Below are 26,530 nucleotides of genomic sequence, written 5' to 3'. Positions count from 1 at the left end.
AAGTCCGAACTAATGAGACTGTCAATTTATAAATTTATAGATACTCATTAATCATACAATGGTAACGATAATGATAATATAATCATTTTGAACACGTTTATATAAGATAAAAACTAGACATCGAGATGATAATTCATAATTATTATAATTTTCTTCTTCGTTGTTCGAAGTTATAAAATAGTATTAATTTTAATTATAAATTAAAGATTATTGTATTAAAATACAATACATTAGTTTAATCTCTTTTATAGATTCATAAAAAATAGATAATAATTTAAAAAAGAAAAAAAGAAGAAAACCAATATTTATAACTTATCATATATAATTTAAAAATTTAATTAACTTTCAATTAGTATCAGAAAATTAAAAATTGTATTCTTGTTTGTTTACTTAATTAAAAATTGTTTTGTTAAAAGAACTGAATAGAACACCATCTGTTGACACTCATGTGGAGTTAAACAATAACATAGAACATGTTAGAAAAGTAAAAAAGAAAATTTTAGAATCGAGCAATCTTTTTATTAATCTATAGTATGATTAATCAATGAAATTCATTTAAGATTTAAGATACTATTTATTACCACAATTGTTACATAGATAAAGATATTTATGATCATTTGCAATGATTAATGATGATACATATTATGAAACATAACGATACAAATATATTTATATCACAGTCGTAGATAAAGAAATTAATACTAATTGATATCTGAAAGATATAGCTTACATAACAGCGTTTAAATCTGTTTGGAATTCACAAAATTTATAAATTCGTTAATCGTTTAATTGAAATTATTTTTATACAAAAAACTGATGATGAATTGCTAAGTAAATTCCATCGAGATTATAATCATCGTAAAATCTAATTAATCTTAAGTATGATAAATTTGATTGGCGAGATAACCAGTAAATTGATACTTATATATTCTTAATACAAAAAGGTTTGCTTTTAACGTAAAGATTAAAAAAACAATAAAATGAAAATAGAATAAAAATAATTCTATTATCTATAATAATAGTTTGACATGTAGATGAGTTCTTTGATCTACGTTTACTAATTGTAAAAGATGTTAATGTGGATGGTAAGACCAGTCTTATTGCGATCGCTATTAATTAACAATTTGGACATGACATACTCTGTAATGTCAGCCTTGATTTTCTATTATTGGTAAGACATATGGATAATAGATATCGATAATATTTCTTAATGAATATTCAGTTAAAAATTTTGCAATACAATAGAATTTTACATCAAGATAGAAAAAAAGTACATTGCATTGGATAGTACAGATTGTCATTTGTAGCATGAATCGGTAATATCGGAAACTATATCATTTTATTAAAACCTTTCTATATCGTAGAGCAAAGACATATATTTGAAAGGATGGCGATATAATTTTTAAATTTTTTATTGAGGCTTTGATTTTACGTTTTTATCTTTTCCAAATTCTTAATAATTAATAAGTTTTACATATTAACAATAGACAAAGCTTTATAGTAAGGAAATGTAGCGATCGACTTTACCGACTGTTCCAAAGAAGGTAAGTTCATATTGTGAGAAATATTTTTACTAGGAAATCTTCCATTTATGATTGGCTAAAATCGTAAACATAGATCGCGTTAACAAATTCAGAGAGAAATGTTACAATTTCTACAGACAACATAACGCCTTGGAAGGGAAAGTTACAAGATTTATATCTACATACACATTACATGGGTTTTTTAACTTACGCATACATATATTGCATATAATATAATAGCATTGTATTGATGATTTATGATTAAACGATTCTTATCATAGATCGTCTTATAGATTCAGGATTTATTTCTATAGACGTATCTAAGATTAGAAACTTCAACGATCACGTTTATATAGTGATTGTATCGTCGGATAACAACCTCGAGCGTTTTTCTTAAAATTATAGGTAAGAAACAAAAAATCGAAACTTTTACGAAACTAATTTCTGTTTTTAAAGAATAATCTATTTTCGTGAAATTAACATTCATGACCACGGTGTATGCCTATGACAGAATATACAAAAGTGAATAATAATGAATATACAGAAACGAGACAAGTTTTTAACGCTCTTTTTTTTTTTGTAATTTTTTTCGCTCATTATGTTCTATAATTTCGTGTCACGCTTCATGTATTTCTCATTGAAATACTCATTCTTCGTTATTCACTGTAAAATAATTGAACGTAAATTTCGAGTATTTCTTTCAAGTTCCTAGTAATTTCGTCGTAATTCCTTGTATTTTACGAGTATCGATTTGGAACGAAATAATATGATTCTTGTAAAAACAGTCAGCCTTTTATCTTTATTATGCAGATTTATGAAAGGCGACGTAAAGAGTTTCGAAATAATCCAATATCCCATCTAGGTATATAATGATATCCTGTAACGAAAATAAATGATTCCCCGAAAACTTAGATGAATTTCAGTCTTCCATTTATCCAATATCCAGAAACGGTATGATAAAATCTATGACGATGAAATCGATGAAATATCAAGAAGTTCAAATAAAATTACCGGATAAGTGAATTTAATCTGAACTCGATGGAAATGTATCGATTCCTATCATCGTCAATTTTCCTTTGCAAATTATTTCTCTTTAATCGGAAAATGGGATATATTTTTGCTTAAAAAAAAAAAAAAAAAAAAAAAAAAAAAAAAAAAAAAAAAAAAATAAACGGAATTCTTGTTAACTCCACATATAATGATACTCTCATTGTAAAAAAAAGAAAGAAGATTCGATTCGATATAAGGTGAAGAGGTGAAGTGAAACTACGAGGATTTCATGAGGTTGTCCGTGACTCAGAAACTTGCCTCGAGGGAGTTCTCTAACTCGCTCAAGGCTGGCACCAACGTTTGAAGGGAGAAATATCGCGATCGATCGGCAGCATCGACGCTCGTCACGTGCTGGAATTGGCATGGCTGGCTTATGTTGCTCTTCGCTGGTAGGACGACCTTCTTCTGCGGCACCTTCTTTTTCTTTTTACCTGGCACCGAGAGACTTATGTTCTCTGGACACGACACTAGTCGTTCTATGTGCTGCCACAAATCGTTCGCTGCTTTCGGATTGTCGAAGCTCAATCCAGCCAAACGTGTGTGGTCCGATGAGAGACACATTGTGTGAAATGCTGGTCCCGATACCTGTATTAAATTCTAGTGTGGGTATTTTTTTTTCTTCTTTTTTTCTTTTTTTCACCCTACAGTTTAATCTGTTATCTAAGAGAAGATAAGTTAAATCGTCACGAAGATATAATTTAATTTTTTTAATTATTAAAGAATAAATAAATCAATTTATTTCTAATTTCTATTAAAAAAAAAATTAGATCTTTAAATTTTTTTTTGTTCATTTTTTTATTTTTATTTTGAATAAAAATAAATTTCATGCATTTACGTTCGTCGATTAAGAATTTTCTTAGTTAACGGGTTAACAAATGTTCGTTCTATTCGATTTGAAAATGATATAAACCTAATACGATTTTAGACACGTTACATTTATTTAATGTCTTGCTTCTTGTCTCTTTTCAAATGTATCGATTATGAAATTCTAAATTATAGAGAATTAAAAATGTAAAAGAAACAAACATACCTTATAGGATGAAAGATTATCAATAGTTTCTCGCCACAATGTGAAGCAAGTGCCTCGCTCAGCTAATAAAATCTGAATACGTCTTTTAGATCTTGATCGTGTTTCTCCAAGATCGAGGACGACAACCGGTATTCCGGTGAATCGAAGTTCCCACCTTTCTGTTTGCGAGGCGCTACCAAGATACAAGTTTGCCAGTGATTCGCATACGAATACCTGTAAATTCAAAGGCAAAAATAACCAAGTTAAAATACATTGAAATATACAATATATATATATATATATATATTTTTTTTTTTTTCTGTTAAGATATCTTTTCCATACATGTTACATAACTTTTTCCTTGCTTAAACAACAAAATGCTGCTTTTGATTTTCCATATTTGATAGGACGCTATATTTGATATTACAATATATTTACATATATTGAAATATATATAAATATTCAAACATGTACATGAACTCGTTCATTCTATATTTCTTTGCATATAAGTACTATATAATAATATATGTATATATGTAATATATAATATAATAATTATACAATAAAAATTATACAATTTATAATATTTATGTGTGGGTGTGTTTATGTAGTATATGTTTATGTAGTGTGTATATACATATAGATAGATATACTGTACATCGTATTTCGAATGTATATTATTTTCGTGTATATTGTATTTCGAATATTACCTGTGATTTCAGTCCACGAAAGAACGTCTCCAATTGTTCGCGTTCCATTTGGCTAACCGGATCCAATCGTGATTCGTCGCTGTTTTCGGAGCTGTCGCTTCCTTCGTAGCTCGAAGTAGCGGAAGTATCAGCCTCACCGGTCGATGACAATCGTCTTCTAGTTGTGCCACTGTATTCGCTATAATATGATGAACTATGTAAAGAGAGATTCGATTGTAGTGTAGGACAGGAGGACGCATAAACCGGTCCGTTCATTTTTCCCTAAAAAAGAAAAAAAGAAATAAAACAATATTATATATTATAGTTTTTCTTATAAACATCGTTTAGATTATTTATTAAATTGTTTACGTTTTAATATAGATTTCTCGAAGTAGTTTCGAAGAAGAAATATTATTTTATAATGTTCCTATAATACTATTTATATTTTATGAATGTATTTATTATATTTTATATAGAATTAATATCTCTCAGGAGTTTAAAATTTTGGCAATTTTCTACTTATTTAGTGTCTATGCTCGTTTAATCGAATATGTCCGATGAATTACATTCAGCTAAATATCAGATATCAAACAGTAAATAGACCTCAAACATACGTTATTCGGCCGAATGTTAAACCTTATTTGAATGGAATCAAATAGTTAGAGTTTCGAGTGGATAAATGAGCGAGTCGGCTTTTCTTTACATTCAAATGCGTTTTAATAGTCGCACCGACTTTACTCCATTTATCATCCTTTTATATCCTCTCTTCCTTTTTTATCCATCAGTATGATATCGAAATCAAATCGATAAGTAAGCCATAGCAAAATATTACGCTCCATTTAATCTAAAAGCGAGGAAACTTTTGTATGATCGAGTAATAGTCGCTCCTTTTTCATGTGTATTTTTATGTTTATGTACGTGAAAGCTCATCAATTTTATGAAAGCCCTGATTTGAATTTTAGATTCTTCTATAAATAGCTCAACAATCTTTGTATATCGAGTCATTTCCTTTCGATTTTATCCTCGAATGTTATACAAGTTGAACTTTACGATTAAAGAGAAGACTCTACTAAACAAAATAATAGATACCTATAAGTATGATATATCATATATATATATATATATATATGATATATGTATGCATATATGTGTATATATACATACATACATGAGTACATACACTATATAATAAATAATAAATAAAAAAATATTTAATAGAGATTACATCTCATTAGAATAAAAATTTCTGGGGAACCATAAAAATGATTTGGTAAACAAACATATCATTGATTATAATGAAAGTCTTTCTTAAATAAGAAAGACAATAATTATGTATAGAATAGGAGAAATTTAAAAAGCATAGAGATATAAAAATAGAAAGAGAGAAAGAGAAACTGTTTCAATTCGATCGATTTTTTTAATCTTCTCTTCGTTTTTCTTTCTCTTTTTTTTTAATTGACCTCGGTTGTGCAAGAAATTAGGTCGTCGACTTCGATGCTGTGACGCAAGAGATACTAGCAACTTCGTACAAGAGCTAATCAGTCAATGGCGCACCGACAACGACCCACTTAACCTGAACGAGAAAAGCCCATCTTCTGATGGCCTTAATTTGATCTCACTGCTTATAATCACCTTACGCTATAGATCTTTTACCAAAGCATTTACTAATATATCGGTTTGATATAACGATAGTAATTGAAACGCAATAGCTACGATCAGAAATCTATATCGGAAATGTATAGTTCAGATTTTGTCGCGTTTAAAAAAAATGCAAAATTATTTTCCGAAGCGTTATAAATCTTTAATATCCAGTTTCATCTCTGATAAATCAAAGATAATCTAGGTAATACGAATAAGAGTGAGAAAATATGGATTTATAATTAATAATAGATGATTATTGTTCTTAGTATTGTATTGAATGTTATATTACATTACATTACATGATAAATTAATAGATGTTCACTTATAAACGAATACCATTTTGTTTAAATAAATGGAGGATGAATCAGAGTTTCAATAGAAACCATCAAAGTCTGTAAACGCCATCACTATACTCTTCGAATATTTTGGCTTCAATTTCTTTTCTTTTCGATAAATAGATCATATTTTGTAAATTATCATAAATATCAAATTCACTTAAATATTAATAGAAATAACGATTATTTGCTTATCGCGATCTCCTAATCGATAACACGACAACAAACGATATTCGACGATGAGTTCGAAAGAAGCAAACAATTTTTAAGCTTTTTCTTGTATTTATCGATGACACCAATGATAGTTGATGCATAAATCTCTTCGGCGATTGAACTTTCCTTTTTGCATTCACGAGCATGCGTCATCTGTGATATGCTGATTTCACTTTTATCCGATGATTTTTCCAGGAAATTACTTTAATGAGATCATTATAATGATATGTTCTATAAAAAGAAAATACAAATTTTGGATGGACTTTTAAGTTGATTTAAAAAATAATTTTTTAATAAAAAGAAAAAAAACAAATTGTAGATATTTTAAAAAATCGAATATGTATCTTTCTTTCTCTCTCTCTCTCTCTCTCTCTCTCTCTTTCTCTCCTTCTCTCTCACTCCTTTCCGGTTATTTTTAAAATGTAACTAACTTCGTATCAAAGTAAGCTGATAGTTTCAATAATATAGATGGATATCTTTACCGCCCGAATGTATCATCCTTTGAAAAATGAAATCGATAAGGGTGAATTCTTTCTTGGTGATACACAATAAGCCCGCATGTGTTATAAATGATCTTGCACTATAGATCTTTTACTAAAGGATTTACTAATATATCGATTCAATATAACGATAGTAATTGAAACGTGATAGCTACGATCAGAAATCTATACCGGAAATATATAGTTCACATTTTGTCGCGTTTAAGAAAAATGCAAAATTATTGTCCGAAGCTTTATAAATCTTTAATATCTAGTTTCATCTTCGGTAAATCGAAAATAATCGAGGTAGTATGAATAAGAGTGAGAAAATATAGATTTATAATTAATAGTAAATAATTATTGTTCTTAATATTGTATTGAATCATAGATATTTTATTCAATATTATAATAATAATTAGCGAACCTGAAATTATTAATTTTATTATTACAATTGTAAATACAACACTCCCTGTATATTATTATTGCAATAATTATAATGGAGTTTTACAGTATATGGCATTAATGTACAGAATGTAATTTACAATATAATTTTGAATTTGAAGTAACAATATTTAAAATATTATTTTTTTAAGAGCACTGACATTATTACTACAACATTCATTATATTTAATATATTAATATTTTTGTTCCCTATTAATATTCCATGTAATATTACATGTTCCCAATTACTAAAACCTTCATGAAGCGTAACAAAATAGTTATAATTTCTTATTTGTACTTATACAAATATATGAAGATATTTAATATACATACGTATATATGTATGTATAAACAATATGTTTAGATTTTCATATCGTAATATTCAGGAGATGGAATTGAATCAGATACGCTCTACATATCGTTTGATTCATAACGAGTTTGCTAACGAATATATCCGTGTACAAGCGTTTTTATGTATTGTAGGCGGCATATGTAATCACATCGAGTGTATATAGCGGAAAACTGTAATCGATTACATTTCACGATGCACAATAAATGAGCTAGCGACATCGTCATACTTGAGTGGTTAGATAAATTATAGATTCGTAGATGGTCATCTAAGTACTTACGATAGTAGTAAGTAGGAAGCTTCTAAATAGTTCTAGAATTTCTTTCTAGAAGAACCTACTCTTGCGAGTAGGAAATTTCCACATAGCAAACGATCAGGATTTTATGATTCGCCAAACGGAAAAGAATATGAAATGGATTTCCTTGTTGGTTCTACTGTATTTTTTTTATTACCAATACTGATTATATATTATTGATCATTATATTATTGATCATTTTATTTCTTTTATATCAAAATAAAATAAAAAAAATAATATAAAATAATAATAATATTTAAGCTTTTCTCTTTTTTTTTCAAATCGAATATGCTACGATTCCTTAAAGATATATTTTATTAATGGATTTGAATATGATCGTAAACACGCGATTTTTCACGTTTTCATAGATATTCTATTATTATGCTAGATTTTATGACTATCTCTGAAGATTTCCGAAGCTATCAAATTTTAATACCTTACTTAATTCGTATGTTATTGAAATGTTTCTTTACTATTACCTTATACGTAAGAAAATTGACCAGAAAACAATTTTAGAAACGATAAATAAATCGAAATAAATAATTGTTATATGTGAAATTAATCTCGGCATAGGAAAGTAAATCGATTGAACATGTGCGATGGAAATTATTGATTGTTTCAATGATTTGAATTAGCGTAATAAACGTTCGATTGAACGTTACTAAGTTTGTACGGAAGCTATATTGTTTTTGTAATTACAGGTAATCAATATATTTTTTTGATAGCATATACTTTCTTTTAATATATCGATCGATTCTTGAAAACATGATTTTGACGGTATATTGCTAGTAAATCGTGGTTATATCGCAAAAAATATTCGCGAAATTTAAATTTACATTCGTTTTATTTGCATGTCTTATCAGACTTCTTAGTTATTTATTTTGATAGTTTGAACCGATAGATTATTCTTTTTTACAGTTTATGTGCTTGTATATCATATATAAATTATTGTATTTTTCGATTTGTAAGTCAAAATATTACAAATTTTAGCAATGGACATATGCATAGTGACGCTATTATTTACAAGTGGCGGGACCGTCAATTACTTTATTGGTTGGTTGCTTGCTTCGATGCCATTTTTATTTCGGTTGGCGTTAAAAAGTTGCACAGGAAATTATCTTGTCGTCCTAATTACAACTAATTAGTATATTTCTTTCCAATGTACACCTTTTCTTAATGTATTAATTGACTGCTAAATGCCGAAGTCGTATTTAAGAAATATTAGTGTAATTAATATCTTAATATATATTTTAACTACTTGACATTAATATAGGTATTTGTTAATATTTTTTCTTGAATTTTCAAGTTTTTTCTTTGCAATATTCTACTTGTATTTTAATGTTGTTTATTATTTAATTAATCTCGAAGTTCACTTAATTTCACTTAAATTTCACTTAATACTTTTTTTATATGCATTGTATATATATAAACACGATGATGACGATACAAAAATTGATTTTATTTCATAATAATAATATTTCATTTTTCAGATTTCATCGTATTTTATATATGAATCATTTTTATATGTGAAGATTATCGATAAATTATCGACAGATTTTAATACGAAGTATGTACGATCATCATTGTTTATTTGTAGTTGTTATACATTATGCATCAAGATAAGTGTTTCAAAGTTAAAGATAATGAACGGGCAGCTAGATAAAGCTCGTTTGGATACAACATGGCCCTATAGTTAAACCCATTATGGACAACCCGCATGACACGTTCCGACCAAAAGTTTTGAGAAACATTCAGTACTTTTAGTTGCAATGAAAAGTTCATCAGAAGAGGAGCTGGTTGTAGTGGCTGTAATTTGTGCAGAGCAGAAAAAGCGGAAAAAGTGTATCTCGCGAAAATACAAATTCTGGATGCATGAAATATTTAAAAAGAGATTATGGCGAATTCCATCATCCATTCCAGAATTTATTAAAAGATGATATAAAATCTTGTCCACTTGATAATTTTTTAATTCATATTCTTTAACAATAATTTCTTTTTTATTTCTATCTGAATTGATAAGGAAAACGTCCTCATTGTTTTTTTTTTATAGCTTTGAAAAAAGCAGCCGAAACATTAGTTTGTATACTGCCTAGATAGGTCTTTCTAGATGTTCTTTTTACTCTGAAAGTAATCTTGTAACACTTGCGTTACAAAGGATGAATGACATCTTTGCCTTTACTCTTCCTAGTCAGACTACGATCTATTACTTTAGATAAATGTTTTTATTTGTTAGAGGTCATTTGTTGGGGTTGTTAAACATGTTGATTCTTGCGCGTATGGTTCTTGCGTAATTTTCATTTCTTTCTTAATGGAATTAATACTGACGTCTGGACCATCTATCGGAACTGTTTGATTGACAAATTCATTGCTCTCTTTAGAATCAAGTGTTATGTTTATAATCTGATTTCTCTCTCCAATATGTATTTGATAAACTACGTTATATTTTAAAACAGTTTTTGTTCAGCTGCCTGTCCAAACGTAGTCTTCCTCTTTTTGTATTCTTTTCGAAAACGGTCTCGAAAAACAATCCATATTTTTTTGCACATTATAGCTGAAACAAAAAAGTCAAAATAGTAACATACCAAAATATAGAAATAACGTGTGTGTATGTGAATGTATATATTTTACAGATCCAAAGTACATTTCGAACTAATTTTTTACGACTTTACATATTAAACTTTCAAAATAGTATATATTATACGTTCTTAAGTAATTTATGAAGACATATTTAAAGCAGCACTTAATATAGTTAAAATATGATAAATATATGTTATAGTATAATTGTATAATTGCGCTGTAATATATTTACCTGTCAAAGAATCGAATTTTTCTGAAAATTTTGTTGCCAAGTGTTGTCATCTTTCCTGCTATCATAATATGAAGTATCTGAGACATCGTACAGAAATGAATACTCCCGCATTGATTCTATGAGTACTTCACTTTTGGTATATTGTAATAAAATTAAAATATAACATTAGAGAAAAAGATGTTCAGTTGTACGTGGTCAAAGTTGTACTGGTTGCTCGAAACGAACGGAAATAATGTTACACAAAGCATTCTGGTCGTTTAGTTCTTGTGTCGATCTATGCCATAGTGAGTTACAATCCGTTTAAATCAATGCAAAGTAATGCCGCTTTCCCACGAGGGCGTGAACCAAGAAGGTGAATTACACTTTTGTGGATTACGACTTGTATGAGCATGCTATCGTGAAGATTGCCTGTGACGTTAATACCTCCACGACTCAGTCGTGACTGAGGATCAAACCGGTTTGAATTTCAATCGTGGCAGTAGCACGCGTGGAACAAAATATCTACGCAGCGTTTTCGGTTTTGTCAGACGGGTTTTGTTGGATTTGATCAGACGGAATCAGTATTTTATAATCCGATATTTAATGAATACAGGGATTGTGATATACGAGCATCAGCAAGAGTTTAACGAATTTCGGAGACTTTAAGTACAAAAGAAGTAATTAAAAAATTTGTAAACTTGAGAAGTTCGTATTGCCAAGAATTAAAGAAGATCAAGGATAGTCAAAGGCCAGGAAAATCTACAAATGATGGCCATAAACCAAACAATAGTGTAGTTTACGAAGATGAATTCCTTCATTCATCCTTTTGTATAATGAAGAGAAATTATTATTATTACACTTTAATATTTGATATTAGTGAGTACATTTAAAAGAGAATAACTATGCATATACTAATATAAATAATATCTTTCTTTGGTAAAATAAGTAATATTTCCAGTTAATATTTGATTTAATTAATATTTGATATTGTCATACTCCTTTACCATTGAAATAGTAACATTTCTCATATTCCTTCTGCTTCAAAGTTTGCATGTCTGTTATGCACTGATAGCAAATTTTGTAAACCATTGTTTCTAAATGGATTCTATGAACTGAAAGAAACATGATACTTCTCTTCTTCGTACTCAATTAGGTCACTAGGTATATAGCATGGATTGATTTTTCTCAAACAAGTTGTGCAAAGTACAGCATGCAAAAACCACTTTATACATTGTCCCTAGTTCTAGTATAATTGAACTTTCAAAAATTATAAATTTACTAACAAGCATTTCAAACGTGTTTTCCACGACTTTGCATGCTCTGGAAAGTCTGTAACTATAAATCCTCTCTTTTCCTGATAAATTACGTCGACTACAGGATTTTATAAATATTTTTTTGACAGATACGGATAATCTCTTACAATAATCGAATTAGAGGTTCGGTAAGAGCATTGATTTCTAAAGCAGTATTAGTATAAATAAATTATTTTAAAATGTCTTTATATGATCTTTTTTTAGCTCCAACGTCGGTATATCGGAAGCAATAATTACTATCAACCAAAGCAAGCAATACGATATTGTAACTGTTCTTAATATTGCCTGAGCCACTTAAAGGAGATTTTATGACGATGTATTTTCCATCGAGAGTTTCTATGTATTCTGGAAAATTCTAATGCGTTTTGAATCCATATTCAATATTTTTCTTATATTCTTGTATCATCGGTACTTGAAAAAATTATTTGTGTTCTCATATGTTGCAAAGAAATAATACTGAAATTGAAGTTAATCAAGAAAAGGACAAATGATAGTGAGAAATATTGTTAATGATGAGACTTTTTCTCACAAAAAAGAAAAAAAGCAGAAGGTGAGCAAAAATTTAATCTTTATTTATCATGCTTTAAATAAACTCCAACACGAGCGGTACAAATTGCAGAGAAGAAGAATAGCTAGAATCATTTCGGCAAATATTAGGATCGTTATTGCGAATCATCGAATTTCCAAATGCAACAATGAATTATAATTTTGTTTGTAAACAGAATGTGTACATCAACTATTCAATATCAATATAATAACTCATCTGTACCAAATTTATATGTTATGCAATGAAGCTTCTGAATATATTTATTCATCTTCGAATGAATTAACCTTAATTTATTCAAAGGTAATTAATATATATTAATTAATCTTTAATTATATCTATAACTAATCTATAAATTCTACAGGAAATAATTGTATTTTCTTATTTATTATTTTAATGTCAATACATATATAATATTACTTAACATGTAATACATAATGTAATTTGTTTAGTTATATAATTTATTATTTAAATAATAACAAAAATAACAATAATAATAGTAATAAGCATAATAATAATCATTAATTTTTTACGTAATTAAATAATTTTACTTACAACAAAATATAAATGGTATCAGAAGTATACAAGATCAATTTACTTATAGTGGTTTTCTTAGGTACGGAAAAAATATTTTAAACTTTTAATTGATTCTCCTGTTGTTATGTAATCCAACATTATTGCTAATTTTGTTTTATTACTTATCGCCGGTCATTTTAACAAATTTGCAAATTATATTTTTGTCATTTGTAATAAATGTTTAAAATCATCAGAATAATTATTTCTAAGATTTTTTTTTTGTATAAATGTAGAATCTCTCGAAACTCGACATTGTAATATCAACTGTCTAACCCACTATCACTATTTCTTGTGTTTCTTTTGTTCAGTTTTTAGTAAACGAATAATTTGATGAACTAAAATAGAATAAATAACCTGACAACTCACAGAAATAATTATGTTTATGATCATAATTCGATTTACGCTGTTGTAAATTAAAAATGACACGTAAATAGTACACACTTTCCACTAACAAAAATGAAAATAACTAAAGTGAGCATGACAGCGTGATTCTTTTTACGAAGTTCGATATTGATACCTCGACTTCTACGTTAATCTCATGATAAGTTGAATAAACTATAAAAAACCACATTCGTGGTTCATGCTTCGTGGGTATATAGTAGCATAAAGTAAACGATGGTATGTTGTGTTGTGCCGTACTTCGGTGAGTTGTACTGTCCGCTCATAACGGGTTCCCTCTTTTAAACTTAATATATCTATCAGCATATGTGAAGGAACATTTGATTGTTTTATTTTGATTGAAGTTTCAGAAAATCGAACGGCAATGTAAACGAAAAATATCGAGAATCGTGTTGCTCGAAGCTAGGTGGAATGCTTCCCCTATCTCACTTCAATTATAATACGATTCTTACAAGCAAAAATTTTTCCGTCACTTGATTTTTCCGTAGGTCATGTATAATACCTAAATAATATAATTATGATACAATAATATATTATAATACAATTACTAATTAATATTTCAGCGTATTTTAATTTATTTTAATAAAATGTTCAACGATTATTCTTCGTAGAACTTCTTTATTAGTAATTTAAAACAAATTCAAGTTCCTTTAATATTCATTATGTAGAGGATCAGGTCTAAAAGGTCCAGATCAACACAAACTCACTGGTTTTAATTGTTGAGTATAACCGTGAGTGAATTCTTTTGTAAATTTATTAATAAATTGTACATTTTTTGTATCTTTTTTTCATAAAATATGTCTTTTGCATATTTATTAATATTAGCTTAGATTAGACCCTTATTGTTCGTATCTAGCAGTATTTGAAATTATTAACACGTGATTAAAACTATTTTATAGTTTATTCAATTTATCATGAGATTAACGTAGAAGTCAAGATATCAATATCGAACTTCGTAAAAAGAGCATGCAACCATTGCAAATGAAAAATATAATATTGTCAATTAATTAAAATAGTCATCTTTAAAAAGGATTCATTCCAAGGATATTTTGATATAATACAACTATAAAGTTAATTTTTATTACGTCAAAAATGAATTTTTTCGAAGTTAGAATCATTTAAAAATAGTTTCATAAAAACGATATATAACTTTACTGTTTCAAAAAAAGAAAAAAAATAGTCATTAATCCATAGAGTTAAATTATAAGTGAATTTTTATTTTTTACCTGAATATTATCAGTTACTAATTGATTAATATTCGTTTTTTCACTCTGTGAAAACTGTGTTTACTGTGTTTACTGCATTCTCCGTTATGCGTATGATTAAGTACTATTCGTATGGGTGAACATCAGTTAGTACATGTTTAGAATTTAAAAATCACTTTTTTAACGAATGTTAGTTTGTTGTATACGACGTGCATTTATCTCTGTGTGTGTTGTAATATTGTAAATTATACATCGGTAAGCGAAATTTCTAATTATATAAATATATACGAATAGCATACAACATACAAAGTATATAGTCAATTTTAATACTATATAGAACTATTATATTATAATAAAATATTCGTATACTACTGGTGTGATTATATATTACTAAATATTAGTACTTATTTTGAAAGTAGTTTATCACGTAATGATCATTAATATTTGACAATCAATTACAACAAATTGATACCTATTCCTAATAAAGATTTTTTATCAAATGCGGAGTAAATTAGGATGATGTACGTGTTATATCTTGGGTCATATCCTAATAGTTTACTTTTATACTTTGACGGTATATGTGAAAATTATGGGATGTGTGTATGTGTGTTGAAATGTATGTTTTATCTTTTTTAAATATAGGTATAGGTAGACAGGTAACATATTCTATTCGAATACGATTTTAGTTATATATAGGCGAAACCAGACCAGGCGCCGAGTCATATATTTTCAATTCGGAAATGGAAAATCTTGCCTCCGGTTATTTATAAAATGGTTGCAAATTTGACATCTTTCAACATATGTATTTCCTATACTTTGTTATTACTTTGTTAATACTTTACAGTTTTACACCTTATAAATGATATCAAAATATATGATTTTTATTTATTTTTTTTTAATATTTAAATAAAATTTATAAAATTCAGGTTTTTTTAATCAAATTTACAAAAAATTTTGAACACGTTTGATATGTAGAATTAAATATATTGATGTTTTATGCATCCGCAATTTATGTAATATATTATTTGCCATGTGTATGTGTATCTAATTAAGATTCAGATATTACAAAATATAAATAATTCTTTAAAAGTAATTTTTTGAATTTTTAAATGCTAATATAATAGCTTTAATGATTAGAACAAATATAAATTAATCTTTTATTTTTTTATTAATAATATAAAAAAGGACAGAAAACTGAAAGATTAGCAATAAGCGCAATCAAGGATATTTCTTATTTATACGTTCAATGGTCATTTCATACGTTGTACCTACTAATTTCAACATATTACAATGGTTATGTCATTTGATTAGAAACGAAACTTCGCATAAAAATTTTATTCTTGGTCATCGATAAAAAGATTGAATTTATTACGGCAAGTTCTAGGAAATCGATATTACTCGCGATCTATTAAATGAATGTAAAAGAAATATTATTTATTTCGTTGTTTTCAAAAATATTTTTTTTCTAATAATATATGAATATCGCTACAAATCATTATTAAGTACTAATATTTTTAATTCTTATCTTCAAAATGCACAAAATATTCAATCTTGCAACAAATTTTTTTTTAATAATAATTACAGTTTTGATAATAATTATTATTATCATAGAATAATAATAATTAATATAAAAATAGGATAATAGATTCACATTTGCAGCTGCATTTGAAGATATTGTTATCGCGCTAGCAGGATGCATTTTGGTGTGATTAGGGAACATCGTCTGTCAAGTTGAACATACTCGGTAAATTAATGGCTCGAAAAGCCATCTCTCGTTAGAATGTGGCAAATACGTCGGTAACATAATGCCAGCACTATAGTAATCGTAAATGAGAAGTATGCGAATGAACAAGAATCCTAAATGAATTTTCTTGTACATCCTTTTGCCACGTGTCTTTCGTTTTCTCAGACAGGAAACAAAATGCCTTGTTACGCCGTCGTTGAATAGTTTTCTTGCGCATGATTAATCAGCTTGAGTTAGTATCATAACTGACAGACCTAACAGATCGGCATTATATATTTTCCGCAAAATAAATAAATGTTTTATTACTATAACTGTTTCTTAAAAACTTTTTAGAGTATCTTGATAGACTAGTAGATAGTAACCATTTAAATAAGCAGATACACATTTGTTACTTTAAATTATTTTCTTCGTTTATAAGTAAAAGTCATTGTTCAGCGAGGAACATCATGACATTAAATAGGAAATAAAAATTAAGTATTAATAATAGAGTTGAAAGAAGTTTTAGATAATTCAAAAAGTTTTGTTTTAAAATAGTATTAAAATACAATATAATATAGATCGATATACTGCTATATCGTCATTATAATTTATTTCATAGAAATGAACTATTTTGTTACTATTTTATAAGAATCCGACATGTTATGATATATATTTATTTCCTAATATATTAAGTATATCGACAAGTTCTTTATTAAAAAATTTAAAATTTTCGTATATATAGTATATAATAATATATATAATATAATATATAATATATAATAATTAATATATATATGCATATATATACATATATATAATATATAATATATAATATATAATAATTAATATATATATATATATATATACACGAATATGTAATACTAGAATTACGAAATCAGTAAAAATGATGAATTTTAGATTTCTTATTTTGCAATTATTTGAATTATAACTATTAAAAATATATAAATTAAAAGCTGTTTCTTCTATAATACTTATTATTATAAGATGAAATAAACTAAAAATATCATTATTAATCTAATTTTACGATATCAAATTAATGGATATAGTAAATATATCAATCTAATATAATAATATATATCAATCTAAATAAATATAAATCTAATTTTATTATATCAAATTAAAGGATATGGTAAAACTAGATCGATAGCTCTAATGTTAAAAATAATTTTAGAATATTACAAATAAAGAATATAAAAAATAATTATATACATATTACATATATATTACATATATGTATAATTATGCGTTTAACGAAAAAGTATTCGGTAGATCAAATAGATTCTTTGATAATTTTCTTTCAGTGATTATTATCTTTCTAATAAAAAATAATCAGATTTCATCTTTGATAGATATTATTTCGAAAGGGAAGTTCACACAATTGCGGTGTATTATTAGTAACTTCATTGTCGCCCAAAGGCAAAGGCACATTTGTACTCCTTTGATCTCGACATCATTCCGACGAAATCTCTCTCTCTCTCTCTCTCTCTCTTCCCTCCTCTCTCACCCTATCTCTATTTCTCTCTTTCTGCCGTTTCTCCTTTCTCTATACCTTCTGAAGTTATTCTTTCACCTCTTCCTTCCTCTCAGTTTCTTTCCTTTCTCAAGGCACGTCGTATTTCGTGACGGGACAATAAACACGAATACGAACGATGTGATCTATCGACACGACACGATTCTTGCTATCGGTTCTCTCTCTTTCTCTTTCTACTTCTCTCTTTCTCTCTCTCTCTCTTTCTCTTTCTTTCTCCCTCTCTTTTTTCCTCTTTTTCTTTTTATAACTTAGGCCCTTCGAACGTTGTATTGTATATTCCACGTTAGTATCGTGTTTACGTTATTACATGGCATATACAGTATATCTTGGGAATGTACGCAGTTGGTAGTGCATACACAATATACATATATGCACACACCACGCGCGCGCGCGTGCGTACACGTACACGTATACGACATACGTACATACACATTCATAAATCAAACGTTTGTCGAAGTACGCACGTGGTGTCCCATCGTCGTAGCACTTACCTCAAGGATTACTGTTCTCCGGTGCAACGACCGACGAGAGAAGAATAATACGCGTGACGATGCAGGAAACTCCGAGGTTCCAGGTTGTTAAGCGGCCTATGACCTTGAGAGACCCGTGTACGAGAAAGGTACACGGTCTTTTTCGTGGGACGACGATGATTTCAAAGCAGACGTTCCATGACGTCTTCTGTTAGAAGAAAGTTTTCTCTCACACAGAAGTGAAATCGATAGGAAAGATATGTTGGAAAGAATTGTCGAATATATAAATCTTATATTGTTTTATAAATTATACCTCAGCAAGTTCTTTCATACTGTTGAATATAATATAATATTATCACACAGTTTTGAAATTTACTCTTAACGCGTTTATTTTCCATGCATTTAGTTTATCATATATAGGTTATCTTTTATCATACATGTATTGTTATTAAGACCTATTATACATATATAACATTACCAACAATTCATGTGAACCTATTAAATAATAAAAAAAAATGGAAAACAATAATTTTTTTATAATTCTAACCTGCAGAAAAGAAAATACTATCAAGAGTATAAAATGTTAATTATAGATTTATGAAATTTGTAGAGAGAAATATTGAAAATAGTTAAAATCTCTTATTGCTCCCCAACTGTGAAACTTAAATTATTAATATTAATACAATGATGTCATTCATAATAATCATAATATATTGAATATTTTTTTAATAATTTCCTAAATCATGTTATCTTTATTTAATAAAAAAAATATATTTACCCGAATTAAATATTTGTCAATGTTTTCTTTTTGCTATTAATGCATAATACGTTTTGTACTATGTGTTATAGACTACGTTATAAATGGACTTATAACAAATTAATTCATTCTTGGTAAAACGTTAAATATATAATAGTACGTATCTTAAATATCAGATTACTATTTTTAATACTAATTTGGATAAAATGTTACATCAACCAAATAGAAAATATGACATAAAATATTTTAAATGGTAAAAATTTTAACAAATTCTTTCCTTTTAAATGGTATCATTAACGAACGTTAAGAAAACATTATTTGCTTTTGGGACAATTTCATATCTAGCGAAGTCATTTTTAATTTTTCCATGACTGGTCAAATATCTACGACGAGGCTCGATAAAACGAGTAATATCATGTTAACCTGTTTATTTTATTGCTTATCCTCTAAGTTCACGAACGTGCCAGTAATCGTAACGTAGTCTTGATAAACCGTTTTAACTAACCATGTCAAGGAACATTCGATAAAATAAAAAGCTAGCTAGTATAGTGTGGTTTATGTTGACGTGAACCAAATTCTCTTTCGAGTAATAAGCGACATGAGAGAGAGAGAGAGAGAGAGAGAGAGAGAGAGAGAGAGAGAGAGAGAGAGAGAGAGGGGGAGAGAGTGAGAGATAGAGAGAGATAGAGAAAGAGAGAGAGAGAGAGAGAGAGAGAGAGAAAGAGTGAGAATGAGAGAGAGAAGTGGGATGTTAGATTAACGATAATTGTTTGGTCAATTAGATATCGTCAAAAATAATGGATTAAAGAACGAACTCGTCGTTGTTATGGACATATGTTAATTCAGTCTAACTTCTTATTGACAATACGTATAATGAAGGGTAGATGACAATAACGTATGTACTTATGTTTGACAAGAGTTCCAACGCGATGATTCTCCTTAAAGAGAGGGGTTGAGTGTAATGCTAGTAAGTATAATTATTACAGGCTCGTGAATGGCCATAATGAGAGGAATGGCGTCATCTCCGTGAACAGTTGTAAGCTGGAGAAATCGAGAGGAGGATACTCTCGGAAATGTGAGCCGAGAGTCCGAGGAGAATTCACTTTCTCGATATCGTACCTCACGTATGCCTTTCTTTCTCTCTTTCTTTTTCTTTCTCTTTCTTTCTCTTTCTCTTTCTCTCTCTCTTCTCTCTTTCTCACTCTCTTCTCTCTCTCTCTTTCTCTCTCTCTCTCTCTTTCTCACTCTCTTTCTCTCTCTCTCTCTTTCTCTCTCTCTCTCTCTCTCTCTCTCTTTCTCTTTCTCTCTCTTTCTCTCTCTCTTTCTGTTTTTCTCATAGATCCTCGATCATTCATGAATCACGTCGAAACAGGCGTATCGCCGATTCGAAATTCTCGTTTCTCTCTTGGCACGCATTTCGTTTGAAATACGTCGACTGTAAGCGAGATATGCGCAGCCGGATGAAAAATCAATCTTTTCGAAATATGTGCGTGTGTGTTTATGTGTATGCGTTGTGTGTGGGTGTGTGTGTGTGTGTATGAATAGGGGCGAGTTTTCATATTTTAATGACGCGATGAAAATCTTATTTTTTCACTTCGGAAATACTTTTTTAAATCATATTGTATGATATTTTTATTAATTTATGGATTATCATTTGATATTATAATAGATATGTGTATTATATGAACTCGAATATTATAATAGATACGCATAATATTATTATTATAGTGATATCGAGTTATTGTGAAATATTAACAATCAAATTGTATGATTATAAAAACTTTGGATAGAACAAATGTGGCTAATCTTTTTTCTTTCAGATAATATCTTATCGTGTAATTCGAAGGAAAAATTCGTGATTTTTCATGAATTCGTCATTGATCTCAATACCCTTTCTTTAACCGCAAAATATTCATCGAGCAAGTATCGAGTTGTGAAGCACGATTTTGCGGTCGATTAAATTATCCCCTCGTAGTTCGGTTCTCCTAATCGGCCAAGATAATCGTCCAGATAGAATTTTAACGAGTCTTTCCTCGAGGGATCGACGTTGAAGGGAGATCGTTCTCTTTCCCTCTTTCTCTTTCTATCCCTTTAAGGACGATCGTTAAGATCGTAGAAACGTGATGCGATGCGGAAAGCTTTCGTTATCTCGCTCGTCAGCCTTTTACCACAATTTTTTCTCAAATCATTACGTCGTTCAATATCATTTTACAAAATTCATAGACGTCGTAGTACGATCTTTACTTTTCTACAAAAAAGAAAAAGCATAACAAACACGCTCATTCGTTAATATGAAAGTTACGTAAATGTGCTGGTGCATCGGTTGAATATGTAACGTTTTAATTCACGGCGATTACATAAAAATTCAAGCTATTTATTTGAAAGAGAATTTTCCGAGAACTGCGTCTCGTATTTTTCTGCGACAATATCATCTACTTTGGAAATCTCTAGAGGTTTCATCATGGAGGACCGAAATGTGCTTCGCAAAATGTAAACATTTTCAATGCGAACATTGTGTTTGATGCAACGTTTTCTCATTGTCTGAGAGCGTGCTATTTTTCATCTAAAGTATCATCGTCTTTATATACTCAGTTTTGAAAAGTTTAACCATCGGGAAGTACCGAGAATTTTCTTAAGCAGAAAAAGAAAAGATTTGACTTAGAAAACGTTTTCGAAAAATAATATTAATTATTGCCAATTTAATATTAATTCTAAAACGAGAAGTAAAAAAAACAGATACATATTTTCTTTGATCGTTCAAAATCCAATTGTAAAGCTACAATTATAATATGCGTATTTATGCGTATCTATGTATGTGTATAAATATACATATGTATGTGTACATGACTACGTGAAAAACTCAAGGGAAACTAACGCATATATCTCGGCGAATAGGAAACAGAACGCGTACAGAGCGGTTATAACGCTAGACCTGAGTTATATGCAAGTCGTATATCGGATTTACCCGCTAACCAACTCGTCTGTACTTCCTTACGATCCAGGTCGTTTCTATGTACCTGAATAAGTATACGTACGTACGCGTAACTATGAATCGTGTTTAAATAAAACAACTTCTTCTCTCGCGCGTTCGAAATCATTTCGAAACGTAGAAAAGCCTGGGAAGTCGCGTGTAATCCAGTTCCTACCGTCCGGAAGATCTTATTAACGCCTTGAGATCCATTTTCATTATGTTATAAAGAATAATCGAGCTCGATAGAAATGATTACTTGTACATAACGGTAGAGATAAAATCATTTTACATCGTTCTTGATTAACAGTCGCGAATGATTTTCTTTTTTCTTAAGGCTGTTCATTATCCCTTTTTTTAATGGTTTACGAAATCAAAGAAAACAGGCGTAATTCTTGATCCATTTTGACGAACAAGTTCTCATTTTTAAAATAAACATTTAATCTACCGTCTATTGGCTTCGAATTTTTGAGATAGTTTTATTTTCTCCGAAAAAAATCGTGTTAACAAATGGTATTTTTCGCGAATAGTTTATGCACAAATAAAAAGCTTCTTAAAAGACCTGTGGAACAATGCCGTAAATTAAACTTCCGTTTCTAAAATGAGATCTTGTTCATCAAAATTAGTCGAGAATTACTTCTGTTCTCCCTGATGGCGCAAATGCTATTTTCGACATTTTTTGCGAAGAAAAAGTTTAGTAATGTGGCGCTCCTCGAAATTTTCGGCAAAAGAAATAAAGCTCATATCTCCACTTTCGATTTTTATATGCATGCTTGAATAGTGTGTATTTTATGTCCATGAAAGAGCGATTGCCTATTCTTTTGAGTGCGTAAATAACTGATACTCAGATTTTCTAAATATTCCTAAATGTAAAGAAATGCGTTTCACGATGTTTGTACGAACAAACTAAGGAAACACGCTCGATCATTTTAATGAGTTTTGATCAGATAATTTTATGACAGAAATAAGGAAATACGTGTCCAATCGTTTATGCTAATGGATCTTAGTCTCTAAAATATTGTTAAATTTTTGAAAAATTTATAGTTCTTTTCAGATTTTATAGACCAAAAAGATAGAGATTTTATAACCAATGTGTAATACATTGGGAAGTATCTAGATTCGTAATACAGGAAATCTTAAGTTTCCGAGGTTAAACGATTCCGATGTTTTTTTTTATTGTATCGATGTAAACGAAAATAATGAATTGATTTATTCTTTTTTCCTTATTTTTGATAATTATTTAGTAAGGTGTTACTATCCAATTTCTTATATTTATTTCCTCTACTGATGACTGATGTTAATTTCGCAGTAATTTAGATAGGATGCAACATTAGTATGATTTTATTCGACGACAAATGCATATAACGTATATACATTTGTCGCTTATTTGTTCAAAATTAATAATTAGTGAACATATATATTATATATTATTTTTAATAAACATTAAAATATGAATTCGTTTCCACATTATCTACGAAATTTTTCTCCTAGCGCTATTTTCTTATGTAGGAGATCATTTGTAGGAGTTTACTTCATATTATTACTATACTATAATAATAATATAGTAATAATAAGAAGAAACAGAAGAATATACTTATATTGTATAAATCATGACACATATGATGACGATAATTTATGACAACAAAAGAAGGAAAAATGTATGATTTTACGTGATGGTTTATGTGCGAATTCTCTACATATCGTGTCCTTGATAATTTCGATACATAACCACTCATCGATAGATAATGTTTAATACGGACGAAATATGAAGAAAAATACGAAACGTTTCTTTTGTTTTCATCCGCTATTGCTTCTTTTTTTTCTTACTATCGTAATGCATTTATTTCCACACTGTTTCTTACTTATGAACGGTCGAAACTAATTGTCTTTACTGTTTAATGTAAAATGTAAAATAATATCTAGATGTATATAAATAATATTTAAGTACACTTTTATTATTATTATTATATTATATTACATTACATTATATTATATTATTATTATTAATATTATTATTATCAGTAGAAATATTTATAACATATTATTATTAGTAATAGTAATAGTCGAAGTCGTATAGAGTGGATTAGTTCTACAGGGATAATCATGCAAGAAAAAAGTGCTGCTAGTTCTATTTCATAGGTAGTTTACAAATTAATTAATGTTTTAATTTGTATTAAAATAATATAATATGTAAATATTTACTAATTATTTTTGAGAAAATATTCAACAAATTCTTATTTTTTGTCACAAATTTATATACTAATTCTTATATGTATCAATTATATTTATTATTTCCTATGCATTTATCGTAAAAGAAATGCACACCGACATCGTATTTAGCACGGATTACTGCGGGACGTACACTACCATTAAAGAAAAATATACGTATCAGAGATTGAAACGTGTGAGTTACAGTCTACTAACATTACTTACTCTATCCACACGAAACCAATTGTTATATTACGCAAGAGGGGAATAATCAACAAACTTATACATCGATACGATAAATGCAGGATGGAGACAGCGTTCCCCGCTTGTATTCGTAGTTCATATTTTGTTCATACCTGTCGCTGAAGTCACTCGCTATGAAGAAAAGGTGATGAACAGTTTGACCATATATGATTCCAAAATTACAACATATCAATGTTAAATATTGATTAATTCTTGATGTAATACGTATATGCAATAATTTAGTTTTTCACTAAATTTCATAACAAATTATTATAACAATTATCTCTTTAATATTTACTTAATAGGTATATTTTATATTTTTTTTTTATAAAAATACAAAAATGAATCGTACATTAACGCGTTGAGTTCTAAACGAATTTTATGCAATTTAATATACTAATCTAATGATTAGAATGCAAACGTTCATGCAAATGTATATTTTTTCGAAAAGTAATAATAACGTGATATTCAAAAAGGAATTTGTTTAATTGATTTCAATTGTGTACTATTTTGCATATTTTATACGTTTTGCATATTTTATATATTTTTTCAATACATATGCAAAGTATACTACATATTTTATTTAAGTTTTCATATGTATTTTTTAAAATTCAATATTATTTACTGAAATTTCAGATCTATTTCCTGGAAGCGAAATCGAAATCTCGGTAAATTTATCGAAACTGATAACATTCTATATGTACCCAAACATTTTATACAATAGCAAATAATTTTCCAAGAAATGATAACAAACACAGGAAACAAACATTTCTCTGATGTCTTGTTTGTCTTGTATATATTGATTCTTGATGTCTGTAGCCTATATAATTGTGTGATAGTGTTTTAGTACAATTCGAAACACCGAAGAATTAATATTTTACGACTATTAAATATGTATATTTGATTTTCACTTTTAAATCGCTAAAGTAAAAAAAAGTTAACGTAGATTAATTCAAAATTTGATTGAAGAAATAGAAGATAGTAGTTTTGTGTGAGAGAATCTGTGCTATGTAAAATATATGAAAAAAATATTTGTTGTGATAGAAAATCACAATCGACACAATATTTTAATACTTTCAATATATTACAATCACAGGAACAAAATTCAGATAGAACGTATTTACAAGACAATCTACAATATCAGAAAAGAAAATTAATTGTGACGAACAAGAATGAATTTTATATTGACATGTGTAAAGCGATGGTTCTTGTAAATGTGACTATACGAAGTCTTGATAATGAAATAAGATGTGATTTTTTTTTTTTATGAAATACACAAATCAGAATATTTCCGATGAGTCAACATTTTGCAAAAATTATTTAATTGATTGATATAAATTAGAAATGCGTAATATTATAATAAAAATGTTATGTATTGCTGAAAATTATAAGCGGATTTCAGTAAACAAGACGACGAATAAAATCGGGCAACGCGTAGCAAATCTAATTGTTGGAAAAATGTGAGAGAATAAAACAACATTACCTCATTTAATTTCGAGCAAAAAATTAAAAAGAAATAAATTACATAAGTAATGTTTGTTTCGTCAATTCATTTATACGAATGGTGTGAATGGCCAGATGCTGTTGAAGAAAAGATATTACTGCTAGTGACAGATACAGGTGCCAAAAAATTATTAAATATTTTATCCAAATATAATTCACGTAACATATGTAGTACATGGATTAAAATTACGGAAGAGTTGCCATCTCCTTTTTCTGTTAGTAAATAATTTGATATCTTCAATTTAAAAAAATATTTC

General features: G+C 28.4%; 1 protein-coding gene and 1 long non-coding RNA gene across 4 annotated transcripts in view; one reads left to right on the top strand and one right to left on the bottom strand.

The window, feature by feature from the left end:
• Window positions 1-1,981: 1,981 nt before the first annotated feature.
• Window positions 1,982-26,530, bottom strand: part of LOC124955773 — a 48,534-nt gene continuing 23,985 nt past the window's right edge. For all 3 annotated transcript variants that reach the window (XM_047510707.1, XM_047510697.1, XM_047510688.1), the window contains 3 exons: window positions 4,293-4,553; window positions 3,604-3,816; window positions 1,982-3,158 (listed from right to left, as the gene is read on the bottom strand). In XM_047510707.1, the coding sequence (XP_047366663.1) occupies window positions 2,820-3,158; window positions 3,604-3,816; window positions 4,293-4,547 (807 nt within the window). In that variant the 5' untranslated portion in view covers window positions 4,548-4,553 and the 3' untranslated portion in view covers window positions 1,982-2,819. The remainder of the gene's footprint in view (window positions 3,159-3,603; window positions 3,817-4,292; window positions 4,554-26,530) is intronic.
• On the top strand, window positions 11,138-13,153 carry LOC124955795. The gene is made up of 4 exons (XR_007102973.1): window positions 11,138-11,688; window positions 12,215-12,253; window positions 12,330-12,675; window positions 12,745-13,153. It is a non-coding gene; the product is annotated as an uncharacterized LOC124955795 (long non-coding RNA).

Source organism: Vespa velutina, chromosome 1, assembly GCF_912470025.1.
Source record: "Vespa velutina chromosome 1, iVesVel2.1, whole genome shotgun sequence".
NCBI classification, from domain to species: domain Eukaryota; kingdom Metazoa; phylum Arthropoda; class Insecta; order Hymenoptera; family Vespidae; genus Vespa; species Vespa velutina.
Note: the sequence above shows the minus strand (reverse complement) of the source record. Positions and strands in the feature narration are given on the sequence as shown.